This window comes from Barbus barbus (genome assembly GCF_936440315.1).
Source record: "Barbus barbus genome assembly, chromosome: 25".
NCBI lineage: Eukaryota > Metazoa > Chordata > Actinopteri > Cypriniformes > Cyprinidae > Barbus > Barbus barbus.
In genome coordinates, this window is record NC_136753.1 from 25,212,311 (window position 1) to 25,239,640 (window position 27,330).

Sequence of the window (27,330 nt, forward strand, 5' to 3'; positions counted from 1 at the left end):
GATTTTTCTCAACAAGAAATCACACATACAGAGTTGTGAACTTGCACTTACATAACACACACTCACAGAGTTCAGACTACCTTAAATGACTTCAATGTAATGCTATACTGAAACTGGAACTTCAGTGTGTTTCTCGTATGGCTTGCTGATTCATCAAACACAAACACCACACACATTTATACCTCTATACAATTTACTTCAGTTGTTTTTATGTTAATCTAACTGGGTGTTTCTTTAACAATGGACACTTTAAGGCCTGTTGACTTTTAGAGAACTTTCTTAAAACAAACCGTTTTTGAAAAGTTGATCAAATATCTTCACACAATTACTATGAAGAATAGATCATTATTATTATTAAAAATGTAGACTTTTTTTTTAGATTATTACAGTTTTTAAAATGCATCAACTCATATTATTATGATGGATTTTCATGGGTATAGAACACAAAAATCTATGCATAGGTAATACCAAATATAATTAATGAAGGCATGAGAAAAAGTTTGCTGAGGCAGTTTTGATGCAACCTTCATGTACAAAATCTGTTAGTTTTAATATAAATCAACCCTAGGACATAAGATTGCCTAAAGTTTAATATACACCCAGTTAAATATCTTTATAACCCAAAGCCTATCCCTAAACCTATCTCTTGCAGAAACCTTTATTTAGACATGAATTAGTCTCCGTATTTGATTAACTGTTGCGAGGTCCCATTATGGTCATTTCAAGTTGGGGGACATTTGGTTCTCACATGTAGCTAATGTACACTTGACAGAAATGCTATTTCCAAAATTAATTTCATAAATTGTTATCAACCAACAAAGTGGTGTATTTGACATTTCTCAATATAAGAGTGAGAATTCTTTCTCAACTAAGACATTCTAACACTATTGCATCACAAATGTGCACAGTACACTCTGTACAGATCCTATGCAAGCATGTATGACTCAAAACCCTCAGATCAATATATGATCATAATTCAAATCTGCAATTATCTTTGAAACAAGGTCAATAATTGAAATTTAAATTCACATTGTCATGACAATTTTCTCCCAAATCTGCATTACCATAATGCAACAAAACATTCTCTTGTAAATACACTAATATATTATTCAAACTGTAAAGTATTTATACATAATGATAATATCAGACAGCACGATTTTCATTACTGAATTACATCATGAGAGGAAAAGTCAATGAGAATCATCATCCATAATGATAATTAAAAACGAAATCAAAAGTAAAACATCAGCACACATTACAGTAAAAAGAAACGCAATCACACATTACACTAATACATTAGGAACACACTTGGCTTTTCTATATAAACACACAAATTCACACATTTCACTATTATTGATTTGTCTTCACACTTTCATACATTAAGTCTACTCACATCACTGAAGCGCCTGCGGTGGTGCATGGCAGCGAGTGCTGGACTGCGAAACCTGTACATACTCTTAGCCATGATGAAGTCAATTAAATCAGCTGAACCCTTAGAGACACGACTATGACCAGCAACGAAACACTCTTTCTCTCAATCTTCATATGTTCTGCTCATGAGAAAAGCAGCGGGGAAGGCAAGAAAAAGTCCGATAGCTTCCTAAATCTGCTACAACTTCCCCTATTCTAGTCAAGCGTGCCATACGAAACAGCCTCTAATGAAGGAAATCACTGCTAAGTGTGTGTGTGTGAGCCCAGAAGCGTCATGCCCATTCAAACCACAGATGCCCTCTCAGCCAAAGGACATGCAAAAAAGTGTTTTTTGTATCTTTAATAATTAAATTGCACAATTAAATTTAGTCCAAAACACTGTTGCAGAAATCACCAATTATCAAAACTGCTCTTTTCAATACTTGAAAATACCCAATGACTGGCTTGTGAAGGTTCGCATGAAATCTCATGACTTTTTTTTTTTATCTAAATCTAAGACCTTCAAGTGACCTTAAGATGTTACCTCAATATACTGTACAATAACAGATGAGGTTTTGTACGTTTATCACTTTGATACACAAGCTTCTCTTTCTTCATTCTCCAAATATCTAATGCAATAGATAGCTGCAAATATTTCCCAATATATTATAGTGTATCTGTCAGAAATGCTGCTAAAAGCAGGCTAAAAATGTAAAATGGTAAGATGACATAATGTCACAGTTGCTGAAAGATAATATGACTTCCTGTTGTCACATTATGGCCACATGTTGCACAACTATAATGCATTTGCCAATATCATATTACAGAAATACTACAACAGCATGAGTGTCGTAGGCAGGCAGGCTGCATAATAACCTTAATGTGAGAATGTTTTAAGGCAACAGCTTCATAAAATGGCTATAAATGTGAATAATGTGCAGCCAAAGCAGAGTAACAGGGTTAGGGTTGGATACAAGCCTTGTTCAACATTAACTTCCATGTTTTCTTCATAGAAAAGTTGAATGTGTTGTGGTAAAACCATCCTGTTGTAATGCTGTTATTGCTCTGGGATTCAGGAGAATCTGATGTAGCATCCAAAACCACTGATTCTGGGATCATCCTGCCTCCTGTTCCCAGGATCAAGGTGTTTACAGACTCTGGAAGGAATTGGTATGGGAAACCCAGAATTTCATTCCTCTGAGGCATGTTTCTACACAATGTCTGTTCCCAGAGGGAAAAAATATATTTCTCAGAGGTCACTGAGACTTTTTCACATCTATTTTCATTTCAGTATTAACTTGTCAGATGTTTCTCATAAAATAAGGTAGGACAAATAAAAACAGATAGAAGTGAGACAATTGCTGAGATAAAGTCAAAAAATATAATAGCTTTTATTTCAGTTTTAGTGTTAGCAATTCTAGTACTTAAACTTATTTTATGTCATTTAAAATCTCTAGTTGTTTAAGTTGTGCTTGTTTTTTCCATCAAATCTTGATCAGCTGTAAATGAGCTGTAAATGCCATGTGATCAATTGCTCTAGCACTGCAGGAAAAATGATGCACGCATTTCCATGCCATTCATTAGCGTCCATCTTGAACTGTGACATGAATGCCAGCAGACAGGAAAAAAGGAGTCCATTTAATGTTTTTAGGGGCCCCAAAACAAATATAATAAAACATTTGCCATTTAAAAGTCTCAATAAGATACCTACTCAACTCTGTGTACAATAAAACCTTATTTTGCATTATACAACCTTGTTTACTTAAGAAGATGGCGCCGCTGAGTTCTGAAGCCCGCTAAGATTGTGCTTTTATTTACTTTTTTACTTACTTTTACTTTCTCTTTTACACATTTAACGTCCGCACTGATCACTTATGACAAAGAAACACTCTTGGACATTGGAAGCCGCTACACTAACCTGTTCCAGGACACCTTATCCACGAATCCATCGTGGCCTCTGGAGATTCTTCGGAATGCGGAGATAAACAATAACCCCCCCGAGGCGACGGATCAAGAAACACCGCTGGAAACACGCTGTGATTCGAGACAGACTCAGGAAAAGGGCTCATAGTCCTCCTCTTCCGAGCATTCTGCTCACAAATGTCCAATCACTTACATTTCACTGCTGGTTATACTCTGTATAATTGTGTGTGTGACAAATAAAAATCTTGAATCTTGTATTAGTAATTGGGGAATACAACAAAACCCTAATGCAAAGTCCACAGACGATAAACATTAAATAAATCAAATAAAATGCATGCTAAGGTAACTTGTTTACAATCCAATTTCACTTGGATCATGTTGAAACTAAATTCACAGCCATTCTAATCCTAGTGTGGCTCTGCAGAGATGCTGAGCTGATTGTATAAGCATCTTGGCATTATGAGACTCTTAGTGAAATACACAAATGCTTAACTACACCACCAAGACGGAGCTAATCTTATTCAACCTCTCACAATGCCATCGAGACACTAATCATTCTAGGACATCCCTAAACACGGACATTTCAGTCCTCCTGGCTCCCAGAAGCCCTTGTGCTAATGGCTCTCAGAGCTGCTCAGAGACACAGATGAGTTCAATTAAAAAAGCCCTTGGGTGTTAAATGAGGGGAATAGGTGTCCCTGGAGAAGAGCTAGCAATGGTTCATCTTCAGATAATAAAACTTGCTAAAGACTTATTTAACATTTGATATTACAAAAAGAGCAGTACCTTTTTAGGTTCTAATGAGTGGGGGTCCGTCAGTGGAGACAAGAGAGGTGGAACTTCCTCAAAAATATATTTAAAACCTCCCTAAAAGGTGCCTGATGGACCGCCACCGGGGTCAGCTCACACTAAAAGGTGCCAAAGCGGCTGAAGTGCTTTCATTTGCAGTTCATCGAGAGATCTTGATGCCTGAAGGAGCTTTGATTTCTTTTTGGATCAAATTAGCATTCCGTTCCTCAATAAAGGATCATTTCTAAAGTTAAACTTGGATGTTGGTCCTTGAGGGGGAATCTTAGCACTAGCACAGAAATATCTGGTGACACACTTCAACCGGCTAAGCATGAATTACAAAAGAATCCTTTCTGTGGAGGACTCGGAGTGTTGCCTAAAATAAAATGAAGGAATCAATTATGAATTCATAAAATAATAAGTTAATATAATAATAATAATAATGTTTCCATCTATTTGCTACGGAGAATTCATTGTGTTTAACCAACCAACTTTTGATTTATTTAAGGAAAAATCTTAAATAAAATTTAGTCAAAAGTTATACATTTGTAGTTTGTAGTATATGCCAAGTGTATATATTTGTCAATTTAAAAAGGGATTATTTATTTACAATAACATTAAAAATTTTGGTAAGATTTTTTTATGTTTTTTTAAAGAAGTCTTATGCTACGTGTTTGATTTAAAAAGAAAAACAGTAAAAATACCAATATTGTGAAATATTATTGCATTTTAAAATAAATATTTTCCTTTGAAATATATTTTAAAATGTTATTTATTCCTGTGATGGCAAAGCTGAATTTTCAGCATTTCAGCGTTGATCCTTCAAAAATCATTCTAATATGCAGATTAAGGCTGAAAACCTTTGTGCTGCTTAATTTTGAGGGAACCATGATACATTTTTTCAGGATTGTTTGATGAACAGAAAGTTCAAAGGAACATTATTTATTTGAAACAGAAATCTTATAACATTATAATTGTCTTTACTGTCACTTTTAAGTAGTTAACTGCATCCGTGCTGAATAAAAGCATTCATTTATTTTTTTTAAATACAAACAGTATTGTACATTTTTCATTTTAAATTAATAATTAGATTACTGATTTCATCCTTTTATTTTTGTGACACTCCAATAATCAAGTCTTCCACAGAAATCAACAAAATTATGAAAAAGAAAGAAAGAAAAAAGTATACACACACAAAAAGAAGCAGCTCATCTATTTGTAATAGACGGTTGTCACAAGAAACAGGAAAAGACAGGTGAACAGCAGGAAGAAATAAATGAGAGAAGGCAGTCGTTTGATATTTCTAGCACTTCTCCAACTGAACCCAAGGCTCTGCTGGAATATAACATGATTAGAGGAAAGAGGAGTGAAATGTTAAAACCTGCCAAACCTTTAGAAGAGTCGGAGCAGGTGATGGCAGAAAGGACTTGACCAGACCAGGACGTTCTAACGGGTCAGATATTCGCGGGATTCTGCCATCTTGTTTCCTGTGGACAAACAAAAATCCTCAGAACTAAAGCATGAGCATTAACAACTCAAGGCAATCAGATCACTCACATTGGCACATTTGTTACAAATGTTCTTCTCGAGATCAAATTAGAAATGCTCAGCATCACTGACTGCTCCAGCTGAGAAGGAACTGATTAGTTAGTATGCAATACAATATGCTGAAAAAGCCACAGGTGTGTATGTGTGTGTGAATGGAAACTGTGAAAGAGTGTGGCTCAATGACACACACCGCACGGAGTAGAATCAAGCCCTCAGTTTTTGTTCCCTCCCTACACTGGCCTGTAATTTGACTCAAGCCAGTGCCTCAGTTCAAACACATCATTTCACATCACATCGACCGCATTCAGCTCGCGTTGCTTTTAACAGCCGGTCCTAAATCAATTAAAACTCCCCTGCTATTTGGCACACAATATGTTCCTCCATGCCAGTCTGGACACATATGAATGTCTGTCTGAAGGTACGTAATGGTTTTTAGTGCTTTGTTTTTTATTTTCAATGAGAGATGACCTCTGGAGGGCGACCTTCAGAGATTTAATCACTGACAAAAGCACCTTCAGATGGCAAGCTTGCATATCATTCAGGCGCTTTCTGTTGGATACTGCATGCAAAAAATGTCAAGAGAGTCTCAAAACAGCAAGCTCCAATGTTATTGGCTGACTTAAACAATTTCCAGGAGTCAAAGTGGGCAGGTTTTATCCAAAAAGTCAGTTGGGAAACAAGTTGTGTTTGCAAATTCCCCTTCTACCACAATGATCACTTTTGAGTAGGAACTAGTGACTGGATTCTTGGCATTTTGGCATGATTTGCAACTTTCTTGGCAGTGAATCTATGAAAGACAGGGTTTGTAGTTACAGATACATCATATAATGTAGTTTGAGGCATTCAGTACACTCTTAAAAATAAAGGTGGGGGCTTTCTCAACAATGCCACAGAAGAACCATTCAGTGAACAGTTCTTAAAGATAATTTTTTCTATATAACCTTTTTCCACTATAAAGAACGTTTTGAGGAATGGAAAAGTTCCATGTGAGTTAAAGGTTCTTCATGGAACCATAAGGGGCATTCACACCAGAGGAACCTTTTCATAGTTCATAGAGCTATTGGCGGAAGTACCCACTTTTTGGCGTGTTCGTACAGCAGGAACTAAGAACTCTGTTTGAGGTAACTAAATTAGCTCCTACTTCAGAATAGAGTCTAAAACAGTTCTATAAGAAGAAGTGATGTAGGTGTACACTGATTGACCAAACGCATACCAAACACTGGCTACCCGGCATTTTTAAAAAGAATAACCCAACCTTGATATGTAACACTGCAAGTTGTCATAGGATATTTAGTCAGATTTTCCATTTTTCCAGCTCTTTCCATCACATAAATTGTGCGTTTACATTCCATCTCCGTTATCACGAAACCCACAACACACAACAAATACAGCTCCGATCATGGCGTCCTCCATTCACCGGTTCTTGACATTTGTAAATGTCGCGAATAAAGACAGGATAATGGCCCAAGGCGGAAATTGGTTCTCTAGGAACCACCATGCTGGCTCCTAGAACTACGTGGTGCGAAAGTGCCTATAGATGCCAAAAAAGAGCCTTGATATTTGAGAGTGTTGAGGGATTCAGTAGAACATTATTGATAAAATGCTAAAAATTTCAGATTTATCAACCCAAAAAGGTGTTTTTGACCAAAACATGCTGCAATTAACCAGATTTTGTGATGATATTCATTGTTTTGGCTACACTGTGTGACACCATTGCTTGAAGGTCTGAACCTCTTATGCACAGAGGTCACAGAAGATCACAAGACTATGTGAGGACCACGACATCCAACTAAGGAGAACTGTGAAGTGTCTGCTTATGCTGCACAGAAAAGTGACAATTTGCATACTGTTAAAAACCAAATGAAACTGAGGTCACCTTAGACAGCAGGACAAAAAGCCATTTCAGTTGTAAGTGGCTGAGATACATCTTGAAAGGGATGTCAGATGCCAACAACATCATGTCCTGTCACCAAAGGCACAGCGGTGTTTTGTTAGATCTTTACATCTTGAGGATCGCCAGAGCTGACACACTTCATTAGCCTGATGGCAGGTTATGTGCTGAAAAGCCCCTGAAGTCATCGAGAAGTTTTGATAGCAGTACAAGCTGTTGATTTGTCACAGCACATAAGCCAAGCTTGACTGAGATGTGGCACAAGAGGCTAATACAAAACACAATGCCAGCAACATTTCCATAGAGACGGTGAGTGTGGGTATTTGCATTTGAAGACAAACATTACACCAGACAGCTCTAAAACTATTTATTCTACAAATGTAACTATTCTTGCATTTTCTGATCACTCTTGATTCCACAAATGTTCACCTGTGTTGTTCCTATCTGTGTGTAGCACCTACATTCCCATTCAAAGCACATTAGGAAAAATTGTAGTAATATTTCACAATATAACATTCATTTTTATTTGAACAAATCAGCCTTGGTGAGAGTCTTCTTTCAAAAACACACACAAAAAAAATCATACTGAGCCCAAACTTATGAGGGGTAGCGTGAGTTTAAACTTATTTGTGGAAAATTAAAATTTCCTTATCATGTTGTTAGTGCTATGCTCTATCAATTGAGCAACAAACAAAAACAACACTAATATAGAAATTACATTATTTTAAAAAGTAATATAAGACCCCTTTAAGACCCACATTAGGCAAGGGTTAGGAAAGGCTCAGGAAAACCTGGAGGCAGAAAGAGTTACAGGATTCATACAGAAAATGCAAAACAGCGCTGCTCCCTGGGTCTGTCAGGTGCACCTGCTAATACAAATGAATTTGACTGTGTTTACATGAATTAGCAATAAGCTATCTGACACTAGCACAGAACTACAGAACAGAGTGTGCATTAAGATAAAATCATGCATAAACATTATATAGATAAATAGATTACCTGACAAATGCTATACATTCATTTCTCTGCAATTCGCAAAAATGCACAAAACAAAAATAAAACTCAATCTTATGACCTAGGGTAAGTATGAACTATGAGGAAACCACAAGTGAAATCAACAGGATTTACTAAATCACTAACATGCAAAAACTAGAGATGCAGATGACATTCTTAGTGCAGCTATAGCATCCTGCATTTGTTGTTATTATAAGGTGGAGTTAACATACTAAACACACTCAAATTTAAATTAAAAAATGTCTTTAACCAACATTTGCAAGAAATCACTACACAGTTACCAGAAAATGGTATCGGTGCATCGTTACCAAAAACAACAGCATGCCCCCAAAACAAGCCCACACACGGCTTCATCACAACCTGCTCCACTAATACTGTCTGACACCTCTTCAGCTGACTGCCTCCCACTACGACCACCTGAGCTCCACACCAGCAGAAGACAGACCATCTTATGATGGAGCGACAGAGAGAAAGACAGAGAGACACATTACTTACTTGTACACATGCACAGACGACAAATCAGAGCCGAGCAATCTGTTCTGCAGCTCTAAACCAAATGGGCAGGTGACAGACAGGGCTCTCGTTTTCCTATCGCTCCCTCCCTCTCTCTCTCTCTCTCTCTCATCCTCCCAACTCTTTCTGTTTCTTTCCCTCCCCCTGGCTTCTCACACCATTTTATGACTCAGTCCTCTCCTCTCTTGCCTTTTTTTGAGTTATCAGCCCAGAATCTACTACTTCTGAACCAGTTTGAGGTCTCTGCATCCCTTTATCGGACCGGTTTTGACATTTTGCCAATTGTTGTTTCTCATGCCAATATTTCTATATCCTCACAGCCACCAATGCATCCTGCTGAGGAAAGTGCTGCTTTTGGCTAAAGGAATAGTCCACCCAAATCTGGCAATTCAGTTACTCACTCTTCAAGTCGATACAAACATACATAACTTTTGTCGGTGGAACTCCAAAAAAAATAAAAAAATAGAATAGAGTAGAATAGAATAGAATAGAATAGAATAGAATAGAATAGAATAGAATAGAATAGAATGTTTTCCAAGCAATTACCTTGACTGGAGACTCAGGCTTTAGTGCCATAGTGTCATTAGTGCCAAAAATGTACATTCAATTCAAAGATTTATGACCAAATCCTTCTTCTGAATAAGATCTTAATCTGTTGATGATTAAACGTTCATGATCCGGTTAGAAATAAAGTTATGGGTCTGGAATGATATGAGGTTTATCGACCTAAAAGAATGATTTAGACAAAGTAACAGCTCAAATAACATTACGAATTAATTTAAACACAAATTAAAAATACTATCTTCACTTTTTTGCTTTTAAAATGCCTTGTCCTATTGATTTCCAATGTAAATGCTGTACTAAAAATGCAACTTCTAAAAAGCCACATTATTTGCAGTGGTAACTGGCAGCATGTCAAAGATACTGTCAATAGAGCTTAACTTGTTTTGAACTCAAAACATTCCCTGTGTGTGTGTGTGTGTGTGTGTGTGTGTGTGTGTGTGTGTGTGTGTGTGTGTGATTCGAGCCTCTTGTGTAGTTTTAAAGGGATGTTATCTGTCAAGTCTACAATTAGCCCACTCAGCCCTCTAAACTACCTCAAATGGACTTGCTGCCAATCCCAAACCATTCCCATAGCTGCAGGCATATTGAACCAACTGACTATCTCAGATGGGAACATCCCTCACAGAGACAGTCACCACAGAGTTCCCATCAGTCCTCACTTTATGCAGCAGCAGTAACTGGGGTGGTAAAATCTCACAAAATTAAACAACACTTTTATTTTGACCACCAATAAGATTTCCCTCAATACCACACAACTTCTAGAACTAGAAAATACACAACAAAATGTATGTAAAGAAGATGTGACGGTATGATCTTGTTTGCTTTAGGAATAATAAAATTAAATAAAATTAAATAAATTAAAATGAAATAAAAAATATAAAATAAAATATAATAATTTTGCCTTAGCAATGCACTGTATGTAACAATGAAAATCATTTACACACTTTTCTCTTGTCTTGCTACAATGACTCAGAGGGACAGCATAAATAAAAGCAGCAAGCAATAATACCAACTCTATCTGCATCATTTATTCATGGTGTGACGCATGCTGGGAAGTCAAGTAGTCTACATCTATCAATGTTACAATTTACAGTATCAAGTTCCTTATACTTCCTCCAACTACTCTGAATTTACTTCTGAAGTTGAAAATTCTACAGAGTTACAGAATAAATCTCAAGTATATTAGAACAGTGTGCCTAGATTAGAAAGTTAAATGAAACATAACTGAGAACTCCAGACTATAAAAATGATCTCTTCAGGAGTAAAACTTTCCTTTGGGACTATAATCACCCCACAACACTGTCTGCATGTTCTTGCAGACAACTTTGTATCTTACCAAAGATGGTTGACTTTACGTAGAACAGACTCAGAAAGGCTCAACCTTCTGCCATTCCCATTTACAGAGTTCCCCAACATGCTTCTCAGCAGCTCCACGCAGGCCTCTTCTCTCTAAAGCTTTTCTGTCCGCACCCAAGTAGACAGAGACTCAGGTTTGACACGTCCACCTGATTGCCGAGTTCTTTGTGTTTATTAGACAGTTGAAGTTTCACTCCCGGCTCTTGTGGAAGTGAAGAAGTCAAACCTGTTTTAAGAATTCTCTCCATAAATGGTCTTTACTCAGCCCACAGCAGGAGGGTCCAGGACGGATTTCAGGTTAACAAACAAAACCAGACCCAAGGGCTAGAACAACTGACCTTGGAAATGAAAGAGCTGGGTGTTGTTCTCCTTTTGTCATGTCAATGGAAACATCCAGTCATGGATCAATCAAAAATGGACCTGAGCAATCAAGTATCTAGATATTTTTGATGGGCTATTTTGACATGGGTCAGTGAAGAACCACCTAGCAACTCTCTAGCAACCACCCAGAACACCCTAACATGCCAAAAATGAATCAGAACTTTGCAACTGTTGGGGCAAGTTTTGCACAATACACACACATTAATAAAATAAAAAATGTTTGAATAATTAATTTATGCAAATGAATAGGCAAATAAATTGATAAATAGAAAACATATTCCGTAAAGAGTGTTATATTTGTCTGCTTTCAGATATCTTGACTGTGTTTTCCCTGTATGCATGGATGAAATGAATATTCACTGACAACAGTGCTTCAAAACACACTGTCTGATCTTAGACACACGACACCATCCAGGCTCTCGGCTGACTCTGGTGTCATGGGAATTATTTCCGAAATAAAACTGACAGAATTCAGCTCTATTTTCAAACTCCCATTCAAACCTCCCATCTCTCAATCACTCTCAGACTAAAAAAAAATCCAACTAGCAAATGATGCTAATCCATATCTTTTGCTGCATCCAGAAATAATAAGCATTAAGAAATAGTAATCAAGAAGAATCCATCAAACAAAAAATATTAAAAGGCAACAATACATTAAAACAGTCAGTAAAAAGATTTTCAGCTGAAAATCCCTTTTAGTTTAACCCAAACTGGGCTATCAGGTAACACCTATGGGTGGAGACCTCACAGACTTTTCTCACCTGACTAGTTTTACATTAAAAACACAGTCAGAATGAACATTGCGTTTGGAAAATGGCATTTTAATAGGGGTGTACAAAAAGATACATAAACATAGATATAGAGACAGAAAGATACGATATACATATGATACATATGTAAAAAGTTTCACTTTGAAAAATTACATAAAAATAACAATTAAAAATCTAATTAATAATGTTTTAATAAAAAAATATAAAAAATAAATTATATATATATATATATATATATATATATATATATATATATATAAAAGTTGTATATTTACATTTGTAGTAAACTTATTTACATTTTATTATATAATATTCTATTCTATTATTTTATATTCTATTATGTTAATAATTTGATAACATATTCAGTCCTTTTATTTATTTGTAAGTTTATTTATTTATTTAGCAGAACACCAATAATAAAGTCTTACACCAAAATCAACAAAATGACAAAGAATTAAAGGGGACATATTATGCAAAAATCACTTTTATAAGGTGTTTGAACACAGTTGTGTGGCAGTGTGTGAAAACAACCAGCCTATAATGTTAAAAATCCACCCACTCATTTTTTAATAAAACCAATAAATCATAAACAGTCTCTCTCCAAACGAGCTGTTTCAGATTCTCCCTCTGTGCACGTCACTGAGGGGAAAAAGTCCCACCCATTTGTGACGCTCTCTGCCCTATTAGCATTAACATAGCCCTGAGTGAGAAGCTGCGGTCCACCATTACTGGAGATATATACAATGTCAGCACCAAAGAGGCTTTGTTGTGTTTTGGGATGCACTAATAAACATAGGAGTCGCCATAATCTCCCTTCATCTGAGCCGAGGACACTGTGGTTAAATTAAATTTTCGAAGGAAATATCCTGGAAAAAATCGGTAAAGTCCCCTAAATGTTTATGAATCAATACCAACGCTTCGTGCACGAACATCAGCTCCAGACAAAGTAAGTATCACACGTTTGTTTTCCAAATTGCCTTTCTGAAAGAGCTTTTTGGCAAGGTTAATTACTAAAGCTATCATTGTCTCTTGTGTGTTTTCCCTGATGCTGCCTTCAAGTGCTACTAGAATGATCATGAAAAGGAATGTGGTAGTTAAAAGTTGCATATGAAAGCATCGATCGCTTGAAGTTGTCGAGCTCATAATCAGAAGTGGGATTTATAAAGTTTGTGATAGCATGAGACCAGCTATGTTGTTATTTTTATCCTACCGTGCTCCCCGTCTGTGTAATTCATAAACGCGAATTTATTATGCACAGTATAATCAGATGACTGACTTTGAAACCGAGTAGTTTTCTGTAAAGATAACAGGTTTGTATTAATAGTGAAATGTTTATTTGCAAAGTCTAGCACTGCTAATGCGGAGCTCGAGCTCTTGAAGCTCCGTCCTCTTCTCCGGGAGCAACAGCTCACTCGCATTTAAAGCAACACACTCAAAACTGCGCATTTTGGTTCATACCTTAAAAGTGGCACTTTTAACAAGCTGTAAAAATTTATCTGTGGGGTATATTGAGCTAAAACTTCACATATACGCTCTGGGGACATCAGAGACTTATTTTACATCTTGTAAAAAGGGGCATAATAGGTCCCCTTTAAAAAGAAAGCTGGACAAACACAGACAGATAGGGGAAAACAACAGGGTGAAAAAACAGTAGGCGGGGAAACAACACATTTAATAGAGTTTCTAGGGTGAAATGATGGTCAACATCCTGAAGGGCCCAACCACTGCTGCTCAAGCACCTGTTGTCAAGCTGAGCTTCCTGTGAGGTAATTCACAACCTCTGTTTGCCCTCTTCAGGGTATATATCACAATCACAAAGACCCAAACCTCTAGCTCTGCTCTTCATGTCAAACACCAGCTAAATCAACTGAATCCAGTGTGAAGATGTCATTTACAGATACTAAATGCTTTGACTTCATATCTCATAATTACATATTGAGAATTTCTATAATGCAAGATTCAGAGTGGTGATAGAGGCAGCAAAAAACATTATGCATTTCTAACATAACCCATCCAAAATTATCATAAATGAACAGCATTTTCTTATCTGTCTACCCAGTTCCCATGTCCTCCTACAATTTCAGTCCCTGCAGTACAGTAAGAAATTGAAATGTAATTGATCTGTTCCATTGTAAACTCCACCCTAATAAAGTTCCAGTCTACTCTCACGCTTTCCAGACATCAGGTAAGAGGAAATATGTTTTCCAGAGCTCCACGGCACCACATAGCAGAGAACAATTTTGAATGGCACCTTAAAAAAGCATTTTAATAACCTCTTACAGACTGAAGCACATTCCGTGAAAGCACAGATCTCTGGGGGTTTGCTTATCCTGTCAACTTAGATGACTTAAATGACGCTGATGTGAGGCATAGCTTACCAACGTCCCCTAAAGACCACTGCTGTCCTCACTAGACCAGTGTCCTCACAGAATCTGGGTGAACTACGGTCCAAAAACAAACAAAAAACAAAGCACTGCTGTCCATATCCTACCACAACAAAACTAATTCAACAATTATTTATTGCAAAACCACTTAAATGAATCAAAATGTCCACTTACAGTACAAAGAGTTATGGCATTATCATTAGTGATCAAGTTCAATCCAAAGTTTAATCCTTAAATATTAGTTTAAATACTATTAAAACAACAACTTAAACCGCAAATAGGCCTAGATTTTTTTTTTAAAAATTGTTTTTTTATATTCAAAGAACCAGATGACACCCTGGACCACAAAACCAGTCATAATTAGCACAGGTATACTTGTAGCAATAGAAAACAATACATTGTATCGGTCAAAATTATCGATTTTTCTTTTATGCCAAAAATCATTAAGATATTAAGTTAAGATTATGTTCCATGAAGATATTTAGTAAATTTCCAACCGTAAATATATCAAAACTTTATTTTTGGTTAGTAATATGCATTGCTAAGAACAGTTGGACAACTTTAAAGGAGATTTTCTCAATATTTTGATTTTTGTTTTGCACGCTCAGATTCCAGATTTTCAAATAGTTTTTATCTCGGCCAAATAGTGTCCTATCATAACAAACCATACATCAATCGAAAGCTTATTTATTCAGAAAAAATGTACCTTATGACTGGTTTTGTGGTTCAGGGTCACAAATATTTTCCAGGCAATTAATCATACAACATTTAACCATTCTGAGACTATTGCATTGACCAATAAAAGTGCTTGACCGATGAACAGAAATAGTTCATTTCAAGAACTACAGCTAGACGATAAAACATTTAGCTATTAATAATAAAAAAATAGTAATAATAACAACAATAACAAAAATAGTCAACTTACTGCAGATAATTTTTTGGATAATGTACTGTAATAATATCAAGGATTTTTGGATATGTATGGTACATGATCCATGGTACCAGGTACCTTGATGTACTACATAAATACTATGGAATATAAACATGGTAATCATTCAGCACTATGGTACAAATCAAAGCACCATATTATTAATATTGTCCTTCTTGAGTACATCTAATATCTAACATCAACAGCATCACTTAAGAGCGTCCCTGTTGTCCCTGGCAGCTTTTATCCCAAGCACATGCTCGTCCCATGAGAAAGGACGTAGGGACGCCCCATCCAGCGCACAGCTTTTACTATCGCCTCCATACGCCCTTTTACAGCCTGTTTCTTACAAATCTGAGAGCTGTCTTAACAATTTTCTCAGGCCTGCAAGATAAAGACCAGCTGAGAAAGCCCACATGGGCCACGTCTCAGCAACTGTAACAGCAGAGACATTCATGCCATACAGAAGAGAATACCAGGCTGATGCGCAATACTGATCTGAATAGGTCTAATCATAAAAGCATTGTGTCTCCAAACAGCACAGGCTCTGACAGTGACAGTGGCAGTGGGCGTATATGAGACGAAGTGTTTGGACGCAAAGTGACTCGGTGCAATGAAATTCCAAACATGCACGACAAGAGAGCACTTGAAAAGGCAAACGATTAAAGATAGAAATGCGCTTTTACCTGTTTTTAGAGCCAATTCATTACTGTAAGTATTGCTTTTGAAAAGAATGTTTCCAAAACGGGTTTTTTTTTATGAATAGAGTGTTAAATTTTTATATTTCCAAAGAAAAGGCAAATAAATCAGGTGACATTTGATCATGTTGACCAATAACTGTGCCCGCTTAACCAATTAACAGAACTAGTTACATAATCAATCAATAGCTTCATCAAGAGAAAATAAATAAATGTTTTTAATAATAAATATTTTATAGTAAATATTATTATTTTAATATTTTATATCAATATTAAAAATACAATAGAAATCTTTTTAGTTCTCAAATATAGTAAATGTTTATTAAATCCTGCATTTTTAATTAGAAAATAAAATAAAGCCTACAATATTAAATACAACAAAAAATGTAAATAAACTACTGCATGATCCATTGAAAAAAGAAAACATTTTCATCCATTTAAACGATACTTCACCTAAAAATGACATTTTTGTCATCATTTACTCACCCTTCAATTGTTCCAAACAAAAAAGAAGAATGTTGGTAACCAAACAGTTGACGGTAGCCATTGACTTCCATAGTTTTTTGTTTTTGTTTAATATAATATAGAAGTCAATGGCTACCGTCAACTGTTTGGCTACCAACATTCTTCAAAATTTCCTCTTTTGCATTCAACAACTGAGAGAAATGTATACAGGTTTAGAAAAATTTGAGGGTCAGTAAATGATGACAGAATTGTAATTTTTGTGTGAACTATCCCTTTAATGTGAGGTATAATTTATGTAGATTATGTAGCAGGATGTATTACACACCAAAGTTGAATACTTAAGGGCAGGGGATTGTTAATATTATGAAAACAACAACTTACAAATAGATACATATTCAGTGTTTTCATACTCAAAGAATATTGTTTGTTTCCTCCAATACATGTACAACAAAATTCAGATATTTATCTGACAACAAACCTCAGGACGAGGGTACTTAATGTGTTTGCTTCATGTTTTATTCAACTAAAGCAAGCTGTTGAAACACTTACTGTCTGAGTATGTGAAAGCGAAAAGGGTGAAAGACAGAGACGGGGATATAAAGGAGGAAAACAGAAAACAACTGTAAGAAAGCAACAGAAAAAGGAATAGCATAAAGATGTGCACGTGTGCTGTTTCTCTTGGGTCTCTCTTCGCATTAGCATGCACTACAACGCTCATCTGGGATGATACGCGCGGAGTGAAACCCAGGTCCCGCCATAATTACATTCCGCCATTCGCCCTCTCCCTTCACGTTCCCTCTTCTCTCCAGACACATCCTTTTCACAGCCATTATAAACCTGCTTTACACATAACCAGCTCCTTCTGTAGTAATAACGCTGTCAGTCAAGCAGGCGTGAAACTTTCCACCAGCAGTATAGGGTGGGGGTGGCTGATACGAAAGATATCGGAGAGAGGTAACTTGATCCAACCTGCCCTTTTCAACTCCTCACACAAATCATACAGTAGTTGAGGTGACCTTTCCAGTTATGGAATGTGATGACAAACTTTGTGACTTGTGTCCAAACATGTGTACAAAGGGGGGACAAATATGTGACACAAAAGCCAAGGGTTTAAATTAAACATGTGATACACTACACTGGAAAAAATATTAATACAATTTATTTATATTTTTAATATAATTTTAATTAAATATATATTTTATATATTATATATTTTAACTATATTACATATAGTTATTATTTTATAAATTATAACTATATATTTTTTCCAGAGTTCCTTCTTTTCCAAAAAAATAAACATCAAAATATCCTTAAAACAAGATATATTTACATATATGCCAATTTAGTTAAAAAATTATTCATTTAATATTCTCTGAAAGTAAGTATCTTTAATATTCAATTTTCCCTCTGAAGTACATTTATCATAATTTACACAAGGATGTTTAGAGAGAAAACAACAACAACAACAACAAAAAATAGCTGATTAAGACTTTTATTTGACCATTAAAGATGGTCATATGATGCGATTTCAAGTTTTCCTTTCTCTTTGGAGTGTTGCAAGCTGTTCATGCACAGATAAGATCCCTGAAGTTGTAAACCTAAAACCTAAAGAGATATTCTTTATCAAAGTTAAGACTTTTAAGACACTCCCTCCTAAAACGACTCATTTAAACACGCCCCCACGTCTATGTTACGGTATAGGAAGATTTGCATAACACCGCCCAAATGTATACGCAAAGAAAGAGGGCATGATTTTTATTCTAGCTCTAGTATTGTTGCTGCCGGCACCATGTCCTGGAGACGCTGTGTTTCGTTGTGAAAGTGAAAGTACTTTCTTCCAAAAGAGGACACAACTAGAAATCAGTGGTTAAGTTGTATTTACAACACTGTTCCAGAACAGTTGAACCCAAATATTAGAGTGTGTGCAGCGCATTTTACGGAGGACTATTTCCTGAACCTGGGAGTAGCCTGCCAGCTATGCACAAAGGCTGTTTCTATAAAGTGGGGCAATTCCAACTTTGCAAGGACAGTCTGGTGCTTCTGACTCTCAGCCTGTAAGAACGTTTTCTTATTTAAAGAATTTGCCACTGACTATTCAAACGCGAGTTTTGAGCTGTGTAGAGTTTGTCGTTTCTCCGATCACAAATGCAGACATGGTAATGTTTACTCTGTGCAATGCAACGTGTAAAAAAAGCATATAAGCCATTATAATCAGTAATTATGTCACCACGGGACGCAACAAATGCCTCGTTTATAATGGGTTTTATTGTTTTAGTCTCGTCACACCAGGACACGACATCACAATACGGTAAAGGGCGTAACATTTCCGTCACACGCTTGAGGTATTAGGTCAATCACAACGCACTGGATAGCTGGCCAATCAGGACACCTTGCTTCTCAGAACGATGAGCTTTATAAAAATCGCTGCGTTTCGGAAAGGTGGGGCATAGAGGAGCAACAATAATGTACAGTATGTGGAAAATGTGTTTTTTTAACCTTAAACCGCATAAACACATTTACACCAAAATACACAAAATAATGTTCTTTTTAGCAACGTCATATGACCTCCTTTAATGCTGCATTACATTCAACTTGGAAAGCACACATTCCCTACTTCCTACTTAGAAAAGGTGGAAAATCTTACTTCAATTCTGACCTTTCATTTGGAAAGACTTATTATTTCTCCTTTGTGTCTGTACCAAGATAATATTTTCAGTTTTCAAATGTTTGTTTTTTTAGGAAATGTTAGTGTAATTAATGCAAAAATTAAATCATTAAATTAAATTGTATTAGCCTATATACTTTTAATACTAACTACTTTCAAGAAAGTGAAGGACTTACCAAATATGTCTTGACCTGGAGAAGGTTTTGTCCACTCTGTGGAGAAAAGAAACATGGTATTTTTAAAAACGCATGCATTCTGCACATATGTTTGCACATATACTGACACAACCGTAAACCCTTATAGCCATTACACAAAAAGAGCGGTAATTGATTTCACACTTTTAACACATTCTGGCAATCAGTCTCCACACAGAGCCTGCTAAATGCTAATCAATTCACTGCCGATGAACATTTCATGCACTTGATGTGATAATGATTCAGCAAATCTATCAAGTTAACGAAGGGTGAGGACCAATAGGATAATGAAGGACCACTGGAGAACATCATCAATTAATACAAGCAATTGCTATCGCCAAAATCCTTTGAAACATTTCCGCCATCCTCTCTCAGTGTGCACAATGACAAACCTTTAACCCCTCATACTTTTACTTTGTATTATGCATAATGTTTCTTTTAATTTTGACGGAAAACTCAACAGTTCTGCTCGACAAAAGCTGTAGAATTCTACAGAGGGCATTTGTGGTTTTGAGACGCTAATGAGAGAAGCAGCTTCTCTAACGTTTTTCTGAAGAGCAGCTACAGCTTTGTTCTAAGAATACGCTATGACTCTGCTCGGTTTAAAAACAGCTCAGTCCTCAGATGTGTTCTGAATAAGACATTTCATAAGACTCAATATCAAAATAGACAACGCTAAACACAATAGCAGTTTCGCATGGAAATGAAACCCCATTTTCCTGGCTAACGAAATTGGTGTCATTTCGTATCTTGCCACAAGATGGTTCTACAAACAAACCCATCTGTTTGGTTAAAAAACATGCATCATACACATCTATTTTGTGAGAAAGTGTCATTAACCTTGATCAAATCCTTAAACAAAAAAATTGAGACCAAAAGTTACTGTTTTAAGGCCAGATGCATCTGGATATCACCATCTACTGCCTTTGCTGTAAATGTCAGACCTTCACTATCAATCATAGCACGAGTGTGTCCTCCAACCTTCTGCTGAGTGCAAGGGAAAGTGTGACTGTTGTGTCAACAAAATCAGTTAACACTTCAGGTAGAGCATAGAGTAACAAATATTTCCATAACCTTGAGAGAAAGGACAAGGACTTTGATCATTTATTAGCTGCTGGAGCTTACAGTCTTTCAGATTTATTTCGAATAATGAAGCAGGGCTGTCAACTGATTAAAATGTCATGTTAATTATATTACATGCATGTTATTTAATCAAAGGGTATTTCTTGCTTAAATTTCTATGCTTGTATGACTTACTACAGAAATGCAAGTCAGAAGGAAGAACTTTTGTAATAATTACATTGTTTTAATATTAGTTTGTTTCCTCATCAGACATATAGCATTATATTACTTGCTCATCAATGGATCCTCTGCAGTGAATGGGTGCCGTCAGAATGAGAGTCTAAACAGCTGATAAAACAATAATCCACACGACTCCAGTCAATCAAATAATACACTGTGAACCAAAAAGCTGTGTGTTTGCAATAAACAAATCCAAGTGATTACTCCAAATCTGTTCTGATTTTTTTTTTTAAATTACATCTTGGTTGGCCTGAGGGTCAATTTTTCAACAAATTTTCATTTTTGGGCAAAATACTTTAAACAGGATTTATACAGATATCAGAAAATGTAACGACTAGTTGAAAAATTATATGACATTTGGAAAAATTGTATGATACCACCGGTGAAAAAAGCATTGAAATATTTTTCCTATAGCCTATGCAATTTTCTGTCATATGCAATTTTTTTTTTATTAAATGGTATTTGACATAAATAAACCACTCAGTCTACACAAATGCGCTGTAAATACCACATGAGTTCAGCAGTAAATATTGAAGCCCGGACGATGAATGTACAAACAAGGCCTATAAACCACCACATGAGGGATCAGTGTGTGTTTGGATGAGCATGTGTCAGTAAACACGCTGGATCAAGCTTTAGAACATTTATGCAATCCAAAATACAAACCTGTTAGACCTGACATGTGGGTAAAAAGCCAAAGAGCAACAGATGTATCACAATACACAATGTCATTATGGTTGATGTAGTTCAATAATCTCTCACTTTAACCCAAAAGTGCTTCAAACTTCACATAGAATGTTTCAGGAAATAGGGACAAGATGAATGTCACAAATTACATGACTCATGTTTCCATTGGCCCTTTTTGTCAGAAAAACATCTGAGCAAATTCTGACATCATCTTACCATCATCAAACCGTCAGTAGTTCAACTGAACCGTTTTAACCAGGCAGGCATAACAGAGTCAAATGACAAAATGTGCAAGTATAACAAGACATTCACACGTGATAAGTTATTTTTGTGAATAAAATAAATAATCCAGTTATTAAATTAGTTTGTCTGCCAGTTGTAGTTTACTATACATTTTACATTTCCTTCTGAATTGATACTAAAATGACACATATATTTTAACTATTATATATATATATATATATATAAAGCTAAAACATAAGTAATTTTCAATAATTTAACTTTAAATGATTCCATATAACGTTTACCACACACATGTACATGTCTGTCTACATAATGTGTTTATCAGGTTTTCACTCTGAAGCATATACAAGTAGTTCTTAAAAATAAAAATAAAAACTACTATTCTCACAAAACCATTTTTACATGTTGAAAAGTACATGGCGAAGAAATATGTAACTAATTTGGTCAACAAACCTGGAACTACTTTATAACCATGCAATAAATTATTCAACACCTTCAAACGTACATCAACCAATCAGAATCAAGCATTCAGCAGTGTCGTGGTATGCATGTTGTTTAAATGACATCTTGTTTGATGATACCATTAAATATATTACCTAAGAAAATTCTAATGCATAAGAAAAATGAATTACATCTGCATTCTACAAAAGGTATTTTGCACCCAAAAAAACAGAGTTATCGGTGAACATTAACTACAACAGCATATAACATCAGAATTCAAAGCCACTGTCATCTGTCCTCACAAATCCTCAGTAGTGTGTCTTACCCCCCATATGCTCCAAAAGTGAAGCTCCTCTTCCTGTGAGACATTCTTTTTTCCCTCTTAACCTCCTACTCTAACAGTTTCTTCTCTGTCTCCGTCTCTGTCTTTCTATGACAGAGGGTACTTGTTTTGTGCCTCTGTCTCAGTGTGTGAGATTGTGTCCCTCCTTCTCTGCCTCCCATCCCTCCTTTCTTCCCTCCCTTTCACTACCTTAGATGGAGGATCCACAGCTATGAGCAGGTGCTTGTCTTTCAAATGACTTCTTTACTTTGAGACACACACACACGGGTCAGCAACTAACATGGATGTCTAAATGAAAACGAATGAAAAGATGAAAATAATTTAAAGACTATAGTTTAAAACGTATCCCAGCCTTATGAGAAGTCGTAAAAATCTTTACAACTTAAACCCAAAACTAACCATGATTAATAATAATAATAATAATAAAACCATACCTTTTTGTACAATCCTGGTTGCACAATAGCATACAGTTTCACCATGTTGTTGTATAAATTAAGAGTTATCTTTTAACAATCAGTGTATGAGCATGTGTAATTGAAAACATTCCTCCATTAGAAGCTCAGGATGGTTACACACTGACATTTTTGTTCACACACACACACACACACACACACACACACACACACACGTAAAAAAATTCCTTCAATGTGTTTAATTCAGACATTCAAAACAAGAGGTTTATTGAAGTTACTACATGTATAAAATACACTTCAAGTTATTGATGGTGATTGTGAATTTTTTGTGGTCATATTGAACAGTTTGTACAAATAGAAATATTAATATATTCTGCATGCTGCTCAACACTGAATATAGAACTCTATAGAATAATAAAATACTCCCACTAGTGCTGTACAACTGATGAATTTAACAGCATGATATATTACATTCAATAAACTCATAATAAACCTACTAGATCATTTTCAATTAAAACTTAATTGGGAACCAGCTGTACTATTTTCTCAGGCAGATCTCTTAAAGACAAACATATATAACCTTTGGTAATCTCAGGCTCAGATAAATGGATGTTTACTGTATGAAAACAATAGCAACAGTACTATCATATCAGCTGAAGGAGTAAATAAACATCTCTCGCTTGTTTCTCTTTCTCTCTGTTAGTTGTTAAGCAATCATTATTTTACAGCAGTGAATGGGTGCAAGTTAACAAATGCATCATTAAAGAATTTTAACTTTAAAGGTGCCATAGAATGGAAAACTGTATTTACCTTGGCATACTTGAATAATAAGAGTTCTGTACATGGAAATGACATACCATGAGCCTCAAACTCCATTGTTTCATCCTTCTTATGTAAATCTCACAAATGCAAATGACCACTGAAAAATAGGCGAATCAGAACATAACACTGACTGTGACGTTACAGTCGGGATCACTAATAGTTACGCCCTCAACATTTGCATATACCCGCCCATGTTCTATGCCAGCTGAACCATCAGAAGTTCTGCAGGTATGCGAAGAAACAAGCGAGGACAACAGCAAAAATGGCAGATCATGGAAATAAATGTTATGTTCCAGGCTGTGCAGGGGATGGGTTGGTGTCTGTATTCAGAAAGGCACGGTTAATGGTTAGCTCCTTGCTAGCGGTAGCCTGTTACATTACAGTAAATAAGATTTCACTTACCACATAAACAGTATAAGAAGAGATGACTGAGGATGATGGTGAATGATTTACAGATCCTGAGCACCACTGACACGCATCTGATCTTGTAAAATGTGTGGCAAGTACTGCCGCTCCATAGCATAAACAGAGTACATGCGATCGTGAATCACGAAAGTGAAAGTGAAACTAAAAAGCGATTGTGCATTTGAAAGCAGTTTAAATGCCCAGCATATTAATAGTGGCTCCCTGATGCCTGCATTTTATTTACAATATAATTACCCAACGATATAACTGTGCGAGAAAGTATTAAAATATATATTTTCCCTGTGTTTCCTTCCTGCTGTGTGAGCTACTGCAGGGCTCGCAAAATCGCCCGGGGCTACTGTGTTTTCCAGTCGGGCTACCAAAATGTATCACTGTCCTGCCCAACGGGCTACCTTAAATACAGGGCTCCCACACAATGTTCCCTCTAAGCTGAGCTCACGCGACCACGCTCTTCTTCCGCCGCGGCCGCGCAGAAGAAATAATGTGCCTCGCGCACACAAAAAATTATTTGTGAAGCCATTTGATTGAATGCCGCCAGTAAAAGGGAAAGAATAGCAATGCTCGGGCAAACCGCTATAGAGCTGATGTCACGACAGAGTTAGTAAAAAAAAGTCAAGTCAAGTCGTGACGTATTGTCAAGTATGGTGACCCATACTCGAAATTGGTGCTCTGCGTTTAACCCATCCAAGTGCACACACACAGCAGTGAGTAGTGAACAAATACACACACACACACACACACCGTGAACACACACCCGGAGCAGTGGGCAGCCATGCTGCAGCGCCCGGGGAGCAGTTGTGGGTTCGGTGCCTTGCTCAAGGGCACCTCAGTCGTGGTATTGAGGGTGGAGAGAGCGCTGTACATTTACTCCCCCCACCTACAATCCCTGCCGGCCGGGGACTCGAACCCGCAACCTTTCGATTACGAGTCCGACTCTCTAACCATTAGGCCACGACTTCCCGGTCGTTAGAGCCGGTGAATGCGGTTTACAGGTTTCATAGAAAGAGAACAATATGCACCAAACGAGTCGCTGTAGAAACTCAATACCTCAATGGTTGCGGTGCGCTCAACACAAGAGACAACGCAAACACAATGACATGTGAAATAAAACATCCTCATGTATTAAAGAAGAGTGGCTTGATTAAGAGCTGGAAATAGCGGAGGATGGGCAAAGAACGGTAACAAAACTCTGAAACATGTACAGTCACACACAAGTGTATTGTACAAACTGTACTTCATATCGATGTTTAGACAGCTATAGAAGAATTCATATGTTCACGTTTTTTATATATATTTAACTTACAGATCTCAGCTTAAGTTTTGCTTTAGTTTGTATTCTATTCTATTCTATTCTATCAATTTAAATAGTTTGTTTTGATCATATATTATGTTAGGGCTATATTATAATCCTGATAAATAGTTGACCTTGTTTTTGAGTCTTTGACTTTGAGTCTCTTGCTCATCAAGGCTGTATTCATTTCAAAAATACAGAAAAAACATTGATATAGTGAAATATTATTGCAATTTCTAATATTGGTTTCCTATTTTAATACCTATACTTTAAAATAGCATTTATTTCTGTGATCAAACCTGAATTTTCAGCATCATTACTCCAGTCTTCAGTGTCACATGATCCTTCAGAAATCATGATAATATGCTGATTTATTATCAGTGTTGAAACTGTTCTGCTGCTTAATATTTTTTTGGAACCTGTGTTACTTTTTTCTTTGATTCTTTGATTAATAAAAAGTTTAAAAGAACAGCATTTATTCAAAATAGAAATATTTTCTAACAAGTCTTTACTATCAATTTTATCCATTTAACACATCCTTGCTGAATAAAGTTGAACTTTCTTTAAACTTTTTTAAAGTATCTTTAAAAATGAAAGAAAACACTAAACACTGTTCTTTTTAACTTTTTTTTTTAAATACCACTGGTCCCAAAAAATACAGTATATAAAAAATAAAATAAAATAAAAAAGCAGTACAACTGTTTCCAGCATTGATTAAAAATCAGCATATTAGAATGATTTCTAAAGGATCATGTGACACTGAAAATACTGCTTTGCTTCACAGGAATTAATTACATTTTAAAGTATATTAAAATAGAAAACATTTATTTTAAATTGCAATAATATTTCACAATATTATTTTGTGAAATAATATTCAGTATTTTTTATCAAATAGATACAGCCTTGATGAGCATATAAGAAACTTCTTTAAAAAACTTTATTGATCCAAACTTTTGAACTGCAGTGTATTGTGCAGTAAAAATGTTTTCTCAGGTAACCTAAAAATCTGCATCATTTAGTTACATCAAATAAAACTCTTTCCATGATATTCGTTGATATTTGTGTACTGAAAATGTGTTAACTTAATTTTTGGGCTACCAAAATCTGAAGAGTACCTGCCCGAAGGGCTACCAGGGATTTTGTTACTTATAAACACTCAGCTTTTTGCTTCACGAGACATTAATTGATGGACTGGAGTTGTGTGGAATGCTTGTGGATTACTGTGATGATTTTATCATCTGTTTGGACTCTCATTCTGACGGCACCCATTCACTGCAAAGGATCCATTGGTGATCCAAGTGATGTAATGTTACATAAATTTCTCCAAAACTTGTAAAATGCATAGCACTACCCAATTCCCTGTGCCAGATGAGCTAGCCCCAAGTCAGAGCCTTAAAAGAAGTCAAAAACAAACAAAAGTGTCACAAGGGGACATCCAAAGTCAATTCAATAAAAGAGATTATTTTAGGTTGGGTAGCCATTAGTGTCCTGATCTGAGAGGCAGACGGCGTCTAGTGTCTGTGGCACAGGACATTTTATAATCACTTTCAAATGTTGTGTCATGGGGTCGGACTGTCTGAAGCAAAAGCCATTACAGCTTTTCTTCTACAGCTAATGCTAAAGGTGACCATTCATTTTTAAAGGGAAGTCACGTCAGAGAGCCCCATTTATCACTGGGTATTACTATTCACTTAGGATTTATGTGATACGATCAGTTGTATACATACAAAAAAATATTTTTAAATATATTTTAATACATCATTATTATTATTAATAATAATAATAATAATTTTATAATATTTGAGGGTGGAAAGATGAAAACAAGCAAAATGTCTGTTACTGGTTAACAGAAAAATACCCATTGAAGAT

At 36.0% G+C, this 27,330-nt stretch overlaps 1 protein-coding gene across 9 annotated transcripts in view; it reads right to left on the reverse strand.

Moving 5' to 3' along the window:
* Nucleotides 1-27,330, reverse strand: part of LOC306845098 (rap1 GTPase-activating protein 1-like) — an 81,286-nt gene that overhangs the window by 25,708 nt on the left and 28,248 nt on the right. For 2 of the 9 annotated variants that reach the window (XM_079377674.1, XM_079377672.1), the window contains exons 2-3: nt 19,476-19,511; nt 5,513-5,609 (exon numbers count right to left, since the gene is read on the reverse strand). Coding sequence is in view for 5 of the 9 variants with exons in the window: in XM_079377669.1 (XP_079233795.1) it covers nt 5,513-5,609; nt 19,476-19,511; nt 22,492-22,535 (177 nt within the window). In the remaining 4 variants the exon portion in view is untranslated. Of the gene's footprint in view, nt 1-1,393; nt 1,633-5,512; nt 5,610-19,475; nt 19,512-22,491; nt 22,640-24,146; nt 24,224-27,330 lie in introns of those variants that run through there. The other 7 variants (XR_013781966.1, XM_079377673.1, XM_079377669.1 and 4 more) reach the window with 7 other exon arrangements.